Raw genomic sequence first — 18,186 nt, 5'->3', positions numbered from 1 at the left:
GGAAAACGAACACCTAAACCTTTCTGTTCGAGCTCTGATTTCTCATTTTATTTTGATGATATCTCTTAACTTATTCCTAAATGTAACTAATATTTTTTCATTGAAGTTCCTTTTCATATGGCTTTTGTTACATGAAATTTCTTTCTTAGTTTTTGGTAGTTCAATGAATAATGCAGAGTGTTCAGAGATTCCTAAATCTATACCAAATTTATAAATATATTCAAATACATAATTTGTTAGAATATTATGAATACAGGTAGCTGACTGTACATTTACTCTAGTGGGATGCATGAAGTTTATTTTGAAGCAAACATTTTTCATTAATTCAGTGAATTTGCACATGCTATTGCTCCTCTGAACCTTCTTATTTAACTGCAAAGGTTAATAAATGATGCATCATAGGTGAAGATCTTGTGTCACCAGCAGAAGTATGAATGAGTTTTAGGCCAAAAATTTTCAGACTGGACGAGAGGAGTGGTGGAGGTGGGGGGGGGGGGGGGGCAGTGGGAGGGCAGGGGGGGGGGGGGGAGGAAAGAAAAAGAAACATAGGACAACATGTTCAAATCATACAATATGTGGATGTATTTTGGAAATTATAAACGACCAGTGTGAGCAATTGCAAGAAATAAAGAATGTTCAAAATTTGCAATTCTGGTGGATGAATCGATTTACTGTTTCGTTGGCTATTAGCAGTGAATGATACGGATGAGAAGATCTTTCAAAAAGCTGAACAAAGTTTTTGAGGAAATGGACTTGGAAGAGGATAAACTTCTTGGAGAATGTAATAGAGGTGCTGCAGCAATCTCACGAAAAACACATGGATTTGGTATTTAGGTTAGATCTATAAACAATGTTTCTGCATGATTTATTGTGAAGCTTTAATGGATAAGAAAATCAATCTGATTGAAAGTTATGCACTTAACAGTCATCTTTTCATAAATGTATATGATGAAACAAATTTCGATTTCAGTACATTTTTACTGCATATGGAAGTGTGATGGCTGTCAATATGATGAGCTCAGACATGGCCCTTAAGAGTTAAAAAATAAATTAATACTATTTCAGTTTCCAAATAATTCCCAATGTATGAATTTCTTCCAAAATGTGAAGTGGCTGTCAGATAAATATGTCTCTCCAGGGAGAAAGCACGTAACTATTTTTGCACTGAGAAATAAAATTCTAGATTTTATGAAGCAATTATGAATTTGGAAAAACAGGATGCACAATAACTCATCTGAAACATTTTCATGTATAGGTGACTTTATTACTTATAGTATATTTGAGTTCAGTAGAAATATTATAACTGATATGCAAAGGTTGGCGCTATCATACTTTTTGAACGCACTATACCAAGGATGAAAACTGAACAAGTTGTTTGTCTCAGCTCAGTTTGAGATATAACAGTGGGTTGGAAATGTAGGAGATAGTAATTCCTGGTAGTCAGCCAGAGCAGGTGTCCATGATTGTTCTGATTGTGTCATATGAAGTAGTACCTGTGATGTGTGCAATGAGAGTGCTTAGTTACATGAGCATAGTAGACATCAGCCTCTCTGTGTGCAAGAAACAGGAGCCATGTAGCAACAGAAGAACAGAAGTTATAAAGTACAGTGGTGTTTGTGGTCAGTGACTGACAACTGCAAACATAAAGAGCATCAGGGAAGGGAAATCACAGTGATTAAGGTGATTGATTTGTTAGACACTGTTTAAAATCAATCATGTTTTCTTTACTGCATTAACGAACTGCTCAGCTTTAAAAAAAGATTGATATCTCATCTATTTTAAATTAGTCCTGAACCAGCAGATGTTAACTGGCTAAACAAATGTTCACATTTAATATTTTTATGAACTAAGTAAGTGCTTGAAAACATTTAATGTTCTCTGTTTCAACTGAGCTACAAAGTGGCACGTGTTAAGAGGCTAAACAATTGTCATATTCAACATTGTTTTTGTATTGCTGCAGAACTGCTTAGTTTTACTAAAGATTTTAAATGTTGAGCCTTGAAATGACAGATGTTAATGTTCACATTTATTGTTGCCATGCTTATAAAAATATTATTTTGGGAAAACATTTTACAGTTTTTAAAATGTATCATGTAATACATCTCTGTTTGGTAACATCACGTATTACAAATCTACTTGACCAGGGAATGATGATCACCTTGGTGAAAGTACTTGTTATTAGTTAACTTGTTTCTAACTATAAACTGTTTGGAAATTCAATTGTTTGCATGTGTACAATGGCCCTTTCAGACCCACGCATCTCCAGGACGGGACAATAATAGCTGTTCCGCTACTCACTCTGGTACTTGCTTGATTGTCAGTTATTCCATGCTGTGACATCCCAGCTTGGAGAAGTGCAACTTGCCATTGAGAATAACAGGCATGACACTACAGTCATGCTTATGTCAGAGAGAGAGAGAGAGAGAGAGAGAGAGAGAGAGAAGAGTCAGTCTACTATTAAGAATGGTACAGAACTGTATTTAGTACTATCAAACTGAGTTTATGTAACATGATATCTAATGTTCATTGTAAATGTAGTGTTCGCTTTATCATCAACTGTAACACGAAAGACAATGTGTCTCTTACCAGAAGAAATACTTTTTATCATTAGTAGAAAGTTTAGGTTTGATAACAGTTTTCATATTCCATCACAAATGCAGGAGGAGAGGTGCAGAAGTCCACCTCAATAAATAACTATACAATCTGTCTAAACAGTATTTCAAAAAGCAGAAGTGCTGAGTTTAAGGGTAACAGCAATCATAATTTGAACGTAAACACGATTTCAGGCATATTAAAACATTTTAATGTTGCTAGATCTGAACATGAAGCTTTTTGTAAGCTCAAATCTATTTGTTAAAATAAACTGGTTAAATATTAGTTAAGTATATTTTTCCACCACAATCAAACCAGACCATTGTGGTAAAGGCCCAGCAGCACCACAAAAATAGTGATAGCAGAGTGTGGTTGATTGGGTGCAAGAACATACTACTAAAATAAACTAAGAAGTAAGATTAAATTTTAGATGGTAATATTTCTCTTAATTATTTCAGACTGTCTATAAGGTGATGAAGAACCTGGAATGTTTAAGGAGGGGCGAGTTATGCTACAAGCTACAGAGAAGAGCGATAGAACCACAGGGGAATGTACTGGAACTGATTGAACAATTATGGCAAAATCTGAGAGTATGGAAGATAACAATTGGAAAGGAAGTAAGTTTGGCCACTGCTGCAATTTGTGCTGCTGTGGAGGATTTGTTACAACTTGCAGAAGGATCTTATTGTTCTTTGCCTACTGGTAACCAAGTTAGAAGAATACACACTAGATATGCTCTTTATACAAAACAGCTAGAGGGCTTGGAGGTTTTGGATAAAGGCGAGGAAGAAATAAGTGTGGGTGACCGAATCCAGAACATGGGCAGAGTAATAAGCAAGCCTACAGGTGTAGTGAGACAAGACAAGTGCTGTCAGCTGGTGAAGAGCACAATCTCACATAATTTGTTTGTGAAGTTTCCTAACTTGTTGCAAGGATTTCTGGCAGAGTACACTGATTATCCAGAGAGAGTCAGAAAAAGCACGTTAGTGTTGTGTTTACCACATCCTGAAAAACAAATTGTACAAGATATTATCCCTGGTCTTAGGCCTCTATATAGAGAGAATCCTTCGTTGTAAATTCCATGATATCTTGGCTCAAATAGAGACATTAGTGTGAAATATTCAAGCAGTGAAATATGTAGATTTTAGAAGGTTAAGGTGGGAGCAAGTTTACAGTGAGAAAATAGTCAAAAAGATAAAGGAACTGCTGAGAGTTGGAATGGGAATCAGTTCAATTGTGGTCATACAGATCATCACCACACAGGGTATCCCAATAGGTAGCCGGGTTTTGGACCCTATTCTCAGACAAAAGATGAGAAACAAATAACATGTTGGGATTGTTCCCATACACTCATCTTTTAATGGATCCTGACATAGCAACTGTCTTCATTTATGTTCCGCAACAATAAATCACCAGCTAAGTGTATTATTTTTATTTAATTGCAACTGGTTGTTGGTGATACAATCCACCATCTTCAGGTCCCCCTGCAACATAGAGTGGTCACACTTTCAATGTGCGTCATCACCATAGCTGTAACAAAAGGAGCAGAAAACACCAGCATCTATGGAACTTATCGTTTATTGTGTGTCTGGATGCAACACAACTACTAATACAAAGCAAATTAATAATTACTCTCCCAAAGAGAAATGTGAAGGGTAAACAGATCATGCAAGAAGAGAATAGAAACTTTTGAAATATAGTGCTAAAGAAGAATGCTGAAGAATAGATGGGTAGATTGAAAAACCAATAAACAAATCAAATTGAGGAAATAAAATTTAAAGGGGGTCTGGTTGACAGGACACATCCTGAGCTATCAAGGAATTGTCAACTGTGCAATGGAAAGAACAGTGGGGGTGAAAAAACTGTAAAGAGAGATCAAGGTTTGAGTAGAGTAAGCATGCTCAAGTGGAAATGTCATGATGCTTCTTGTCAGAAAGATTCATGTGGTAAAAATAGAATTCCATAACAGCAACGTGATATCAATGGAATTATTTCTTACTATTTATCAACTGTCCACAAATGAACACAAAATATACAGGCTTAATTATTTGAAATTATTATTTCATGATTAGCTTTATTTGTTGCTCAATGTAATATCTTTGTAAATTTTGAACCATACTAAACTCTCAAGTTATCAAACTACAACAATAAGACAACATATGTGTGAATCAAAATGAACAAAACACGTAAATTTAAGGACACGGCATTTTAATGCAAATGGCAAATTTTTTTACTGAAGTTAACTATTTTTATAATGAGTAACATTAATATCATTACATTTCTGTTATTAAAGATAGTCTAGTGTGTTCTCTTTTATATAGGAAATTACTTGAAAATGGCCTAAGAGGCAGAAAGTAGTCATGTACCAATAAAATGAATACAGCAGAAAAATGCTACTATGTTGTAATACATTTCTTGTTGTGGTACCCACTATGAATAAATGGAATGCATAATGTCTCAAAAAGAGGTTATAAGGTGGACGTCAACAAAAGCAAAACAGGAGTAATGGAAAACAGTCAAATTAAATGAGGTGATGTTGACATAATTAGATTAAGACTTTAAACCCTAAAGACTGTCAATGAGTTTTGTTATTTGGGTAGCACAATAACTGATGATTGCCAAAATATGTAAGATAATAAATCCAAATGGGCAATATCAAGAAAATCATTTCTGAAAAAGAGAAATTTGTTAAAGCTGAATGTAAATTTAAGTGGTGGGAAGTATTTTCTGAATATATTTGTATGGTGTGTATCATTGTATGGAAGTGAAACATGGATGATGAAGAGTTCAGACAAGCAATGTATAGAATCTTTTGAAGTGTTACAGGAGAATGTTGAAAATTAGATGGGCACATAGAATAATTAATGAGGTGGCATTGAGTCATACTGGGGAAAAAAGAAATTTGTAGCACAACTAGGCTAAAATAAGAAATCAGTTGACGGCACACATTCTTGAGATTTGAGGATGCATCAGCTGCAATGGAAGGAAGTATGTGCATGAGGGGGGAGGGGGATTTGCAGAGGCAGAAATAATGTGTGATTGCAGTAAGCAGATTCAAATGGATGCAGTGTTCAGTCGTTACAGAGGGATTATGAGGTTTGCACAGGACAGACTATTTTGGAGAGCTGCATCAAGCCAGTCTTTGGACTGAAGACCACAACCATAAAATTACCCATGCCAAATGAACCCTGATACACTTAGACACAGTGAAAGCCATTACACCATTCATTGGATTTGACAAAGGTTTAAAAATGATTTGTTCATAATAATGCATTTAGCATGGCATATCAACAAATTTCAAAACAATTCACCCAAACCATGAGAAAAATGCAATCAAATGATAAAAAAGTGTCCTTTCTCGGAGTAAAACTGCTATTGCAGATGCTGCATTACCTCCTCATTCACTTGCTGACTTACTCCTTGCAGTTATGGTAGATGTATCAGCATTATAATTGAATTACAATAATGTGTACAACATGACTGGCAACCAAAAGTACCACTACCACAAAAAAACTGGACCATGTATTACCATAAACTCTATGCAGCCTATGTGTAAATCAAAAAGTTTAGGCACATGCCTGAAGACAGACATTTCACCTTTATCACACATCATAAGCAACACAAGTTCACCTTTCATCAGAATCTAGACACTGCCGAGGTTGTGGTTTTGGACTCCACATTGCAGTTCACAGCAGATATTCGACATATCAATAATGAGATGAACTAACCAACAGAAACAATGTCTCCCTTTGATGTCATTATGAAGGAACTTGTCTTTCTACCACTTGACAAAGCTCATGACAGAGGTAATAAATTAAAGACATTCCTTGAAGCATGTCACATCTACTACTCTATCATTTTTAAGTACCATGACTAAACTCAGTACTACTTTGTGGACCTACCATGTTGCAAGTGTGACCAGTCATTACGACAGAATTCTGCCAACAACCGTTTCCTCTCCCCTCATACTCTCTCATTAGAAGTATGAACTCTAAACATTGCTTAGCATAAACCAAATTAGAATCTAGCTACCACTTCATTGCTAATGTCCTCATAAAATGATTCCATTACCACATGCTATGCCAGAGAGCATTGCACTGACAGCCTTTGTACTGTCAATTATGCATTCAAACAGCTTTTAAGGAAGATCTGAATGTGACAATGGCTGAACTGTCAATTATGCATTCAAACCGCTTTTAAGGAAGATCTGAATGTGACAATGGCTGAACAAATGTATGGACAAGGACAGCAAGCACTGGAAAATTCTTAACACAGATGATACAATATCACTGAAGCTTCAGACTTTGCACAACAGCCCGCATCTCGTGGTTGTGCGGTAGCGTTCTCGCTTCCCACGCCCGGGTTCCCGGGTTCGATTCCCGGCGGGGTCAGGGATTTTCTCTGCCTCGTGATGGCTGGGTGTTGTGTGCTGTCCTTAGGTTAGTTAGGTTTAAGTAGTTCTAAGTTCTAGGGGACTTATGACCACAGCAGTTGAGTCCCATAGTGCTCAGAGCCATTTGAACCATTTTTTTTGCACAACATCTACACTCGCAGATACTCAGTCTCTGCTGGTTGCTTCAAAAGAACATACTATCCAGTGACCATTCATTTTCTACTATTTGCATTCTTGCAAACAAGTTTACATCTGATACAGCACCAATCAAAACCCTCTCCAATCATCACAGTACTGGTGTGGTTTTAACAAAACATTCTACATTGACATCAAAGGGTCTTCTCTCACAACATTCACTGACAGACACAAGCTGGCCATAACCCCAGCTGAGATTTACACCAATTCAGAGTCATCATCTAACACCAAGTAAGTATCTGTTAGTGATTCTATGAGGGCACGACATGCATCCAGCCTTCTACTGCTACAAATTGTGACTCTGGGAAAACTATAGTCACCACTCCCTCCTTGTGTTACATATGCTACAGTATCAATAGACATTTGGGGGAGAGGAGGGGGGACGAGTTACATGGAGAGCAAAATCATCAGTTACATTTAATGTATTGTGTAAACATTTCGATTATTGGCATTGATCTCTGGATTTTGAACACATGAATGATATATACTGGGGTCCAAAATTAAAGCAACAAACAGAAATTTTGCAAGCTTACATATATTTTATCACAAAACAGTATAAACAGGTGATAGTAAAGTAGAAACAACATAAAGAATACACAACATAATCAACTGCAACATGCAGTTTTCCAGCTTAACAGATTTCCACACACATTCTGACACTGGTTAATGTGCTCAGCGTGGGGTGTGACCACCTCTGGCACCAATACAGGCATGACAACAATGGGACATGCTGTGAATGATGTCATCAATCTCATGTTGAGGCAATAATGCCCATTCTTCCTGTAGAGCTGCTCACAAGTCTTGGAGAAGGGTTGGTGGATGTTAACGTGATGCAACTCATCTCTGTAGTGTGTCTCAGACATGCTCTATGGGATTCAAATCGGGAGAGCGAGCAGCCCATGCCATGAATGCAATATCTTCCATTTCCAAAAATATATCAACCACCCATGCTCTATGAGGTCGCGCATTTATCATCCATCAATACAAAGTCTGAGCCAACAGCAACTGTGCATGAGATCCCAAGATCTCCTCACAATACCTGACAGCAGTTAAATCTTGCTGATTCACACATACAGTTTCATGAATAGGTGTTCGAATGGTCAACAAAATCTCTGCCCACACCATTAGGATCCTCCTCAATATCGGTCTCTTTCCACAATGTTTGGATCATGAAAGCATGTTCCACACGCTCTCCAGATGCGAATCCATTGAGAATCATTCTCCAGACCAAATCGGGATTCAACAGTGAAAAGAATATTGGCCCACTTCTTGACTGTCCAGGTGGCATGTTGATGGCTCCACTCTATAGACATTCCCTTCTGTGAAGACACACCATAAGTAAACAGATACCAGGTCTCCAACAATTAAGGTCACTCTGCTGAATCTTTAAGTACACTGTTTGCCTCGATACAACATTTCAGGGGCTGCTGTGAGGTTGGATGCCAGTTCCAATGCAGTAGTAAGGTGGTACTGTCTTGCCCTTGCAGCCAAATAATGGTCCACTCCTTCTGACGTCACATGTGGTCGGTCCTGCCCTGGTCTCTGGGATACAGTTTCGGTCTCTATAAACTGTTGCCTCATCCAAGAAACAACAGAACGATTCACATTAAGCCATCAGGCCTCATTATTTTGCAACTCTCCTGCTGCCATTCTCCCTATGGCCCTCCACAGTATCTTCTCTGTGCCACACTGCACTGTCTGTGACTGTGTACACAGCGAATGTGGACACTACCTCATTTGATAGATGCCCTTAGACGTCATTACTGGCGTGGCTGTCCATTGATCAGAATTCCATCTTCCATGCAGAACACGATCATAATGACATCTGTTGATGACAATTTGTATGATTATATCATGAATTAGACACAGGGCAGGGAAATAGCAGTTTGTTGCTTTCATTTTGGACTCCAGATAGAGGTACTTTTTTAGTTGACTGTTGTGGCGTGCAATCAGCCATTAATTAACCATTGCATGTGGTGTTAAATATGCTGTATTTTTGAACAACACATATGTACACAAAGTACCATAGATTTTACCGTGAGAGAGAAAACTTAGGACTGTGCAACGAGCACCATATAGGTGCAACTATAATGAACTACTTTTGCAGTGAAAATTAAAATAATGTATGATTCAAGATAGAAAACATAATTTATTTCTCAAATTCACATCGCCTTCTTCTGTTTTATGCTTTAAGTTGTAAAATGACTGTTGAAAATAATTAACAAGAAAGTTGAAGGTTTTAAAGCAAATGCTTCTTTCAAAACAGTTATAGCAGTAAGCTGCAGGTTGTTAGAGTAAAGCTGACGTAAGCAGTGTTCTTCATTGAAATTTCCTGGTAGATTAAAACTGGTGTACCGTACCAGGACTTGAACCTTTGATTGTTGTGAGTAAATGCTCTACTGATCAGGCTAGCCAGGCATTACTCATTGCCCACCCTCAACACTATACTTCCACTAGTACTTCTTTGCTACCTTTCAAATTTTACAGACGTTCTCCTGCATACCTAATGGGACTAGCACTAACGTATTGCAGAGAATTAGCTTAAAGACAGCCTAAGGAATCTGTTCCCAAACTGAATTTCCACTTTGCAGTAGAGAGAGTGCTAGTTTTGAACATCCTGTCACATAAAAACTACGTGCCAGATTGTGTTTAATCACACATGATCATACTAATTAAACTTGAACTAAAATAAACCCATCAATCAATGGAAAATAATGGAATGATTTCAGGATTAAAGGAAATCATTCACAAAAAAGCAGATGTGCTGAGTTGCTGGTAGGTACATACAAAAGAAAGAAAACTTGCTAGTTATCCTTTGATGAGCTACAGTAAAATAAAATGAAGTAAACACACACACACACACACACACACACACACACACACACACACACATGCCTGAGCCCCTACATGGTGCAGCTAAACTTACAGTGCCAATGTTAGTTTTCGGCAGATGGGCTGGTTGTGGTGGAGGTAGTGTTGGGTTGGTTGAGTAGAGGGGGAGGGAGGCAGGGAGATGGACTGGGGATGGGTGGATAGCGGCTCAGAGGGAGGCGGCCAGCATCATGCTAGGAATGTGGGTGGGAGGGGTGGCAGTTATGTGGCACGATCATGGCGGCTGGTGGGAAACAACACGTAATGAAGGTGACATGAAAACAGATGGGGTTAAAGGACAGTACAGAGGAATGGGAAATTGTTGGGTGGAGTGTGAAGAGACTGTGAGTTACCTGAGATTGAGGCCAGCATTACGGGAGCACAGCATGTATTGTAAGCGCAACTCCCATCTGCACAGTTCAGAAAAGCTGATGGTGGAGGGAAGGACCCAGATGGTTCAGGTTGTGAAGCAGACTTTGAAATTGAGCATGCTGTGCTCAGCTGAATGTTGTACTACTGGAAGGTTAACTTTGTTCTTGACAACAGTTTGGCAGTGCCCATTCATACTGGTGGACAACTAGTTGGTAGTCATATCAACTTAAAAGGCTAGCAGCGTCTGCAACAGAGTTGGTGTATGACATGTCTGCTTTCACAGGCGTCCCAACCCCTGATGGGGTATGATAAGCCTGTTAGGACTGGAGTAGGAGATGCTGGGTGTACAGATTTGAGTAGGTCTTGCACCTCTGGCAATAGTCTGGGAATGAGAGTGGCACAGGGATGGACTAGGATGTTGTCTAGGTTGATTGGGTGATGGAACACCACTTTTGGAGGGGTGGGGAGGATCCAGGGTGAGATGTCCATCCTATCACCCCCTCCCAATTCACATCACCTTCAGCAAGTTTTGCTTCCCACCAGCCCCACAATTGTCTCAGCCATAATCCTGCCACTCCTCCCTTCCACATTCCTAATCAGTAAACCAATAACCTCCCTCTGAGGTGCTAGCCCCCCAACTCCAGCCCTCTCTCTGCCTCCTGCCTCCCTTTTCCTCTACCCAACCCACCTGACACTAACCCCACCACAAGCAGTCCATCTGCTGAAGAATAACATTGGCACTGAGAGTCTAGCTCTCCTTGTAGGGGCTAGGGTGTGTGTGTGTGTGTTTCATTTTACTGAAGCTTGTTAAAGAATAACTCCTAAATGCAGCAAGTTTTCTTTCTTTTGTGTGCACCTATTGACAGCTCAATACTTCTGCTTTAAGTTCAATACTTCTGCTTTACAGTGTAATTCAACAGTATTTACATTCTACAAGAACTTTGCTACAACATTTGCTTAGTTCAGTTAGTTAAATTCCTTTCCTATATGCCTGTCTCCTGCTCAGTTACTGTTCTGTTAGGTGATCTTTCATCTACATTATGTAAATGTTTGTTAACATAAATAAAACATATTTTAACAAACCACTTACACTTAGGTACAATATTCATCCATATTATAATGAAAACTGGTGACTATAGTGGCTCTTTTGCCTTTTAGAATACTTGCTATTTACTTTTAGTTTAAAAACCATTCCACAGTTACATAATCAATGATCACTGTGTGTTATATTAAAGTAACAAACCTGCCAGCAGTGATAAGAGTTGATACAACCACATTTTTCTTTAACACCTCTTCAAGTGAGTAATAAAATGCTTTCTCTTCTGTATCAAAATTACTGCTTGCTTTAATCTCTTCAGGTATATTGTCACTGTAAAAAGAGGACAAAATGCATTATGAAAATAGAATTATACCTTCATAGGAATTATAGTAAACAGTAGTCTACAAATTGATTTCAGTGACTTGAAAAAAAGTGTGTTATTGGCTGGTTTTTATTCCTGTATTTGACTTAATTCTTCATACTGTCTGAAAATTATACTTGCTTGGAAGCAAATGCATGATACGCATGTACTTGAATTCAGGCCCTAAAAATCTTTCAGTTTTTTGGAGATATTTCTTGTTAATGCAACCAATATCAAGGTTTAACAGCTAATCTTCACCAGAGTCAAGACATGATCATTAGTTCCTGATATGTTTCCTTCACAGTCACATTGCTTACAATTGTTTGTTTTACCAAATATTCATTTTGTCTTCTTATATTTCCAGATGGTTTGTTTAATTTGGGAAATTCTATCATTTCTTTATTACTGATTGCTTGAGACTATCATCTTATGGTTAAAAACTGGCTAATCTATATGAGATTTGAGGCTGTCTGGCCCGAGAAGCTGGAGTTGGCGGTCATGTGTGCATGAGATGTGCTTGCTTGTGTGTATGAATGGTTTGTGTCTCTCTTTTACTTATGAAGACTGTGGTCGAAAGCTTTATGTAAGTGTCTTTTAATCCTGCCTGTCTGCAACTTAACATGTCTTCTTTACAGTAAGTAGCAATCTGTCTTTTCCTACACTGTTGAGATTTACTTTCTTTTTCTTTTGCTTTCCTCCTACATGCAAGATCATGAGTTGTTGTCATACTGCCATTGTTAAACAATTGTTGCTTTCATCTAGGTCTGTGTAATCTTCAAACAATGGAAAATCCATGATTGAATGTAACAATATTAGAGAAGGACAGTTGCGACTCACCATACAGTGGAGATGCAGAGTCATGATTGGCACAACAAAAAGAGTCACACAATTATAGCTTTAAGCCATTAAGGCCTTTGTCAGCAATGCACACGCGCACACACACACACACACACACACACACACACACACACACACACAAATGTGCGCAAATGCAATTTGCACACATGTCTGCAGTCTCAGGCAACTGAAACCACACTATGAGCAGCAGCATCAGTGCATGATGGGAGTGGCGACTGGGTGGGGGTAAGGAGGAGGCTGGGGCGGGGAGGGGGAAGGATAGTATGGTGGGGGTGATGGACACTGAAGTGCTGCCGTTTACACAGAGGGCAGAAGAGAAGGTGGGGGGGGGGGGGGGGTAAGTAGCGGAAAGGAGAGAAAGAAAAAGAAAATAAAAGACTGGGTGTAGCAGTGAAATGATGGCTGTGTAGTGCTGGAATGGGAACAGGGAGGGGCTGGATGGGTGGGGGCAGTGACTAATAAAGGTTGAGGCCAGGAGGGTTATGGGAACATAGGATGTATTGCAGGGAAAGTGTAAATCTTCAACAGAGCAAAGTCCAGAATCTTCAACAATGGAAGGTCCAGCACAGAATAAAAGCAATATGGGAAGGATAGTTTGCTACTAACCACACACAGGAGGCATTGCATAGAAGACAGGTACAATGAAAAAGAATGCTAGAAATATTCAGACCAATGTAAGTCTTTTATCAGACAGAAAAAACACACAAATTTATACAAGTCAACTCACATACAGATGGCCACTGTCATCTCCATGTGCTAAAGCCTGACTCCGAGTGTGTTTGTGGTGAGCACCAACCTACCTGGAATGGGTAGTGGGGATACAGAAGCAATGTGTGGTGGACAAGTAGAGGGATAGCAAATTAGGAGTGATGGATGATGCTAGTGCTGTGTGGGAGCATGCAGGGACATGGAGGGTACAGGATACTGGATAGGGCTGTTGAGTGCAACATTAAGAGAATGTGCTTGGAGGAGGAGCAGAGGGGACAGGGGAAGTGATAGAAGTAGAGAGAGCGAAAGGACTATGTAATTGTAATGGTGGCACCATTCCATACCGAGAAGTTTTGTTCCATGCAACCTAGCCATCCATGGTTGTCACACATGTAGTGACAAGCAGTCCCTCTCCAGATATGCCAAGGATCTCACTGGAAATTATCCTCCCAACCTTGTTCAGAAACAGGTGTTCCATGCCTTGCCCCCACTCCCATCCGGAAATGAGCACTCATCTCTTGACTCAGTACCATTTAAGACTGAAGCAACTGGTCTCTGCCTCGCATTGTATCCTGAAATGAAAAATACCTTTCCAACCTTCCCACTGTGGTATTCCACCATCACCCTGCCTATGCAATATGCTTGTCCATCCGTACTCCACCCCTACTCTGAACCTCTATATCCCTGTAACAGACCTAGATGCAAAACTTGATCCACACTCCTACCCCTATCACCTATTCCAAGCCTGTCACAAGCATCTCATATCCCCCGAAAAGCAGGGCCACCTGTGAAAGCAGCCATGTGATTTACCAACTCAGCCGCAACCACTGTGCCACATTCTCTGTGGACATGACAACTAACAGATCATTTGAAACTTCCTGGCAGATTAAAACTGTGTGCCAGACCGAGACTCGAACACGGGACCTTTGCCTTTTGCAGGCAAGTGCTCTACCATCTGAGCTACCCAAGCATGACTCATAACCCGTCCTCACAGCTTCAATTCTGCCAGTACCTCATCTCCTACCTTCCAAACTTCACAGAAGTTCTTCTGCAAACCTTGCAGAACTAGCACTCCCAGAAGAAAGGATATTGCAGAGATATGGCTTAGCCACAGCCTGAGGGATGTTTCCAGAATGAGATTTTCACTCTGCAGCTGAGAGTGTGCTGATATGAAACTTCCTGGCAGATTAAAGTGTACCGGACTGAGATGGTAGAGCACTTGCCTGCGAAAGGCATAGGTTCCAAGTTCGAGTCTTGGTCCGGCATACAGTTTTAATCTGCCACGAAGTTTCATATCAGCACACACTCAGCTGCAGACTGAAAATCTCATTCTGGAAAGGTTCACAGGAGAGCTTCTGTGTAGTTTGGAAGGTAGGAGACAAGGTACTGGCAGAATTGAAGCTGTGAGGATGGGTCGTGAGTTGTGCTTGGGTAGCTCAGATGGTAGAGCACTTGCCCGCGAAAGGCAAAGGTCCCGAGTTCAAGTCTCGATCCAGTACACAATTTTAATCTGCCAGAAAGTTTCATATCAGTGCACACTCCGCTGCAGAGTGAAAATCTCATTCTGGAAACAGATCATTTGTCTGCATGAATGGCCATTGTCAAACTCTGGCCAAGAGACAGTTGGGGCTCCCAGTTGCCAAACATACCAACCAGCATGATGTGCACCATTTTACTGACTGCTTTACATCCTGTGGCATCTGGACATCTCGCACTAACATTAGCTTTTCTGTATTGCCCTGGTGAGAACTCTCCCTGCAATGTATCCTTCACTTCTGTAGCCTCCCTGGCTTTTCTGCATCGCCCAAGTGGGAACTCTCCCTGTACACTCCCATAGGCACTAATAGCATTTTCTCCCCATCCCCACTCTGCTACCTCTCGCCCTCTCTGCCCACAACTCTTTCATTCTCCCTTCATATACATCAACTAAATTGCTGCTCACCTCAGATGCAATCACAATAGGGCATTAGCATGCAGAAGTAAGAGTGATCATGTGTGTGAGTTGTGCTTTAGTGAATGTTTTCAACATCTGATGAGGGACTTAGTCTAAAAGCCAAATATTTATAGTATTCTTTTTCTCTGTGGCTATCTGTGACTCAACACCTCCTCTATGTGGTGAGTATCAATCTATCGTTTCCATATTGTTGGCTGTATACTCTCCATTTTACACATTTCTGAACTCATTGCTTACTTTAAGAAGGCATAGCTCCCATTTTTAAAGTTCTCATAGTTTACATTACTGATGTGATGCCTGATCAATATCCAGTGGTTTATGGCTATCATATCAGGAAAAATTTCTGTATTGTTTGCTAAAATATAGCTAAACTTAATTTTAAAAGTTAGTGCTTAAAAGCTTGTGTGAATGTTGTTTTCTGTTATGTGTTTCTGTATTCCAAGCATCAGTCTCCTATAGCTGAGTAGTGGTTCCCTTTTCCTTAGTTTATGTTTTGGTCCATCTGGGAATTTCCATTATTGTTATGGGTAAGTTGTGTTATTCTAAGACACTTTTGATTTGTATTAGTATCATTTATCAGCTTCTCGAACTCTTTGTAAAAGTCTTCTATATCCTCAAAAGTAAGTGACAATCTAGATTACTAATTACTGGAGACAGAATTGCTGGCCAGTACTTATTTTCAGTAGTTGAAATGCTCAGTACTGTGGAGACATGGAACCACTCTAACCCCCCCACCCCCGCCCGTAATACTGCTGCCCTACCGAAGCAAGAACAACTGTATCTTTGCCAGATCAGTTCTCTGTAGTATGCATTCTATGTTTATTTGTCATCGTAATTACCACACCCATTCCCCACTACCTACAGTAATGTCAATAGACATGCATAAAAAAGATGACATTATCCTAGTTTCCAGAAATATTAATTCATTCCTCAGTGAGAAGAAAGGAGGAAGATTAAAAAGGAAGGGCAGATCACCCGGATCTCAGGATGAGAGGAACTGACTCATGATAAGGAAGAGGGTGCCTACCTCACTAGCAATTCCCTGTCACACAGTGTCTCTTCTGTTCCATTCTCGAAAGTATTTCTTGGCTGTACTTGACCCTTTGTCCCTTGTATCATAAAGTTCTTCCTTAAACTTGGTACAATATCTTTCTACAAGGTGATCAAAAATTCTGTGACCAAACTAACAGGTATGATGATGGAGACAAAAATAAATATATTTTGTAAAGCAACCATGTGTCGGAAATGCATATTGCTGGAGTATGGAGTATGCAGGATGTTGCTGTGTGTGTTGAGAAGAAAAAAGTGTTAAACGTTTTTCATTACTTTATCATTCTGATCACTTTTACATCACAATAAATGTTGAAAATTAACCTCAGTGCAGAGCTAGAATCAATGTAGCAGGGAGCCCCACGTTCACTGAAAAATGCTTAGTGTTTTCTGTATTTGTGTGGCTGCTGCAAGAATTCTTGCAACCAATTCTGCCTCCATGTTGAGAGGGTTAGAATACACCTTGACTTTCATGTAGCCCCAGAGAAAGAGGTCTAACGGTGTGAGGTCCATGGATTTTGCTGGCCAATATACAGGTCCTCCCCAGTTGATCCTCCAACTGCCAAAAGTACTGGTTATTACTTCTTGGACTGATTCTTCAAAGTGCATTTTAACTGACCCAGGGTCGAAGAGCATGAAATTACGACACACTATGTTCTCAAACTAACATTTAGTGTAACAACATTAGACACAATGACCTTTATCTCATGTATTACCTACGCATGCTCATAGCCAGACAATATGGGTTTCCGACACATGGTTGCTTTATGAAATATGTTTGTTTCTGCCTCCAGTATCATCCAAGTTAGGTTGGGCACTGAATTTTTGAACACACAGTACATTCACTGGACATGCCAAATGACTTCAGCTATGATTCTTGAATACAGTCTTCTCCAGAGGATTCCCATTTATATTTCCTCAAGTGACTGTTTTGAATAATGTTCCACCATCTTGTTTTTTATATTCTATAGGTATCTCATTTTTACTGCTTGGATTCTACATTTATTCACTCAATCAGTACCCAAGTTGTGCAGTACCCAGTTAGATCTACATATGTGTCTTTCGATATACCTCTCTTTTTGTGAGAATTCCATCTGAAGCATTAAACTGAAAGCTTACTACCCTAACTCCAGCCAGAATGTGTTCATCAATCTTCTCATCTGCACACCTGACAGAGGACCCTGAGTACTTTAATTTACAAACTTTTTTTCATGGTTTTCATTCAACTGTGTTTCACACCTTTCGTTAATTATGGTTTTTGTATTGCGGACATTAACCTTCATTCCTTTCTTTTTCAACTCTTCTATACAGACAATGATGCATTGGAGGTTATGTTCACTAGAGGCTACTATCACATGTTCTTCTGCAAAAGTTAAGCTCATCAACTGAACATGTTTCATCCAGCAATTTCCAATGTTAAGCTTTTTAAGTTTCCAATGTTAAGCTTTTCAAGTTTTGTGCTACATGCCTTCATTACCTGCTTAAGTTACATTATGAAAAGTAGAAGCTGAGGTTATAGCTATAATGAACTACTTGCCTTATAATGAATTCAGTAGATATCTGATTTCCAGCTGTCATACAATTTGTGCAAGTTGCATATGGGCTCCTGATGCATCAACATAAAGCCCAGCTGACGGAACTTTATTCCACCAACATCCAGAGTTCAGCTTCATGAACCATATCAGATGTTTACTCTGAATCCAAAAATGCAGCAAGAAATGGGATCTTGTATTTCTCTAGACATTTCATATGTGTGAAGATGATATTGTCACTGCCTTTACTGGACAAAAGCC

The 18,186-nt window shown here is 39.5% G+C and overlaps 1 protein-coding gene across 1 annotated transcript in view; it reads right to left on the bottom strand.

Annotated features, from left to right (window-relative positions):
* LOC124805352 (putative helicase MOV-10) overlaps positions 1 to 18,186 on the bottom strand; it is a 447,080-nt gene that overhangs the window by 93,649 nt on the left and 335,245 nt on the right. The window contains exon 13 of the mRNA XM_047265888.1: positions 11,667 to 11,792. Coding sequence (XP_047121844.1) covers positions 11,667 to 11,792 — 126 coding nt within the window. The remainder of the gene's footprint in view (positions 1 to 11,666; positions 11,793 to 18,186) is intronic.

This window comes from Schistocerca piceifrons, chromosome 7 (genome assembly GCF_021461385.2).
Source record: "Schistocerca piceifrons isolate TAMUIC-IGC-003096 chromosome 7, iqSchPice1.1, whole genome shotgun sequence".
Taxonomy (NCBI): domain Eukaryota; kingdom Metazoa; phylum Arthropoda; class Insecta; order Orthoptera; family Acrididae; genus Schistocerca; species Schistocerca piceifrons.
Note: the sequence above shows the minus strand (reverse complement) of the source record. Positions and strands in the feature narration are given on the sequence as shown.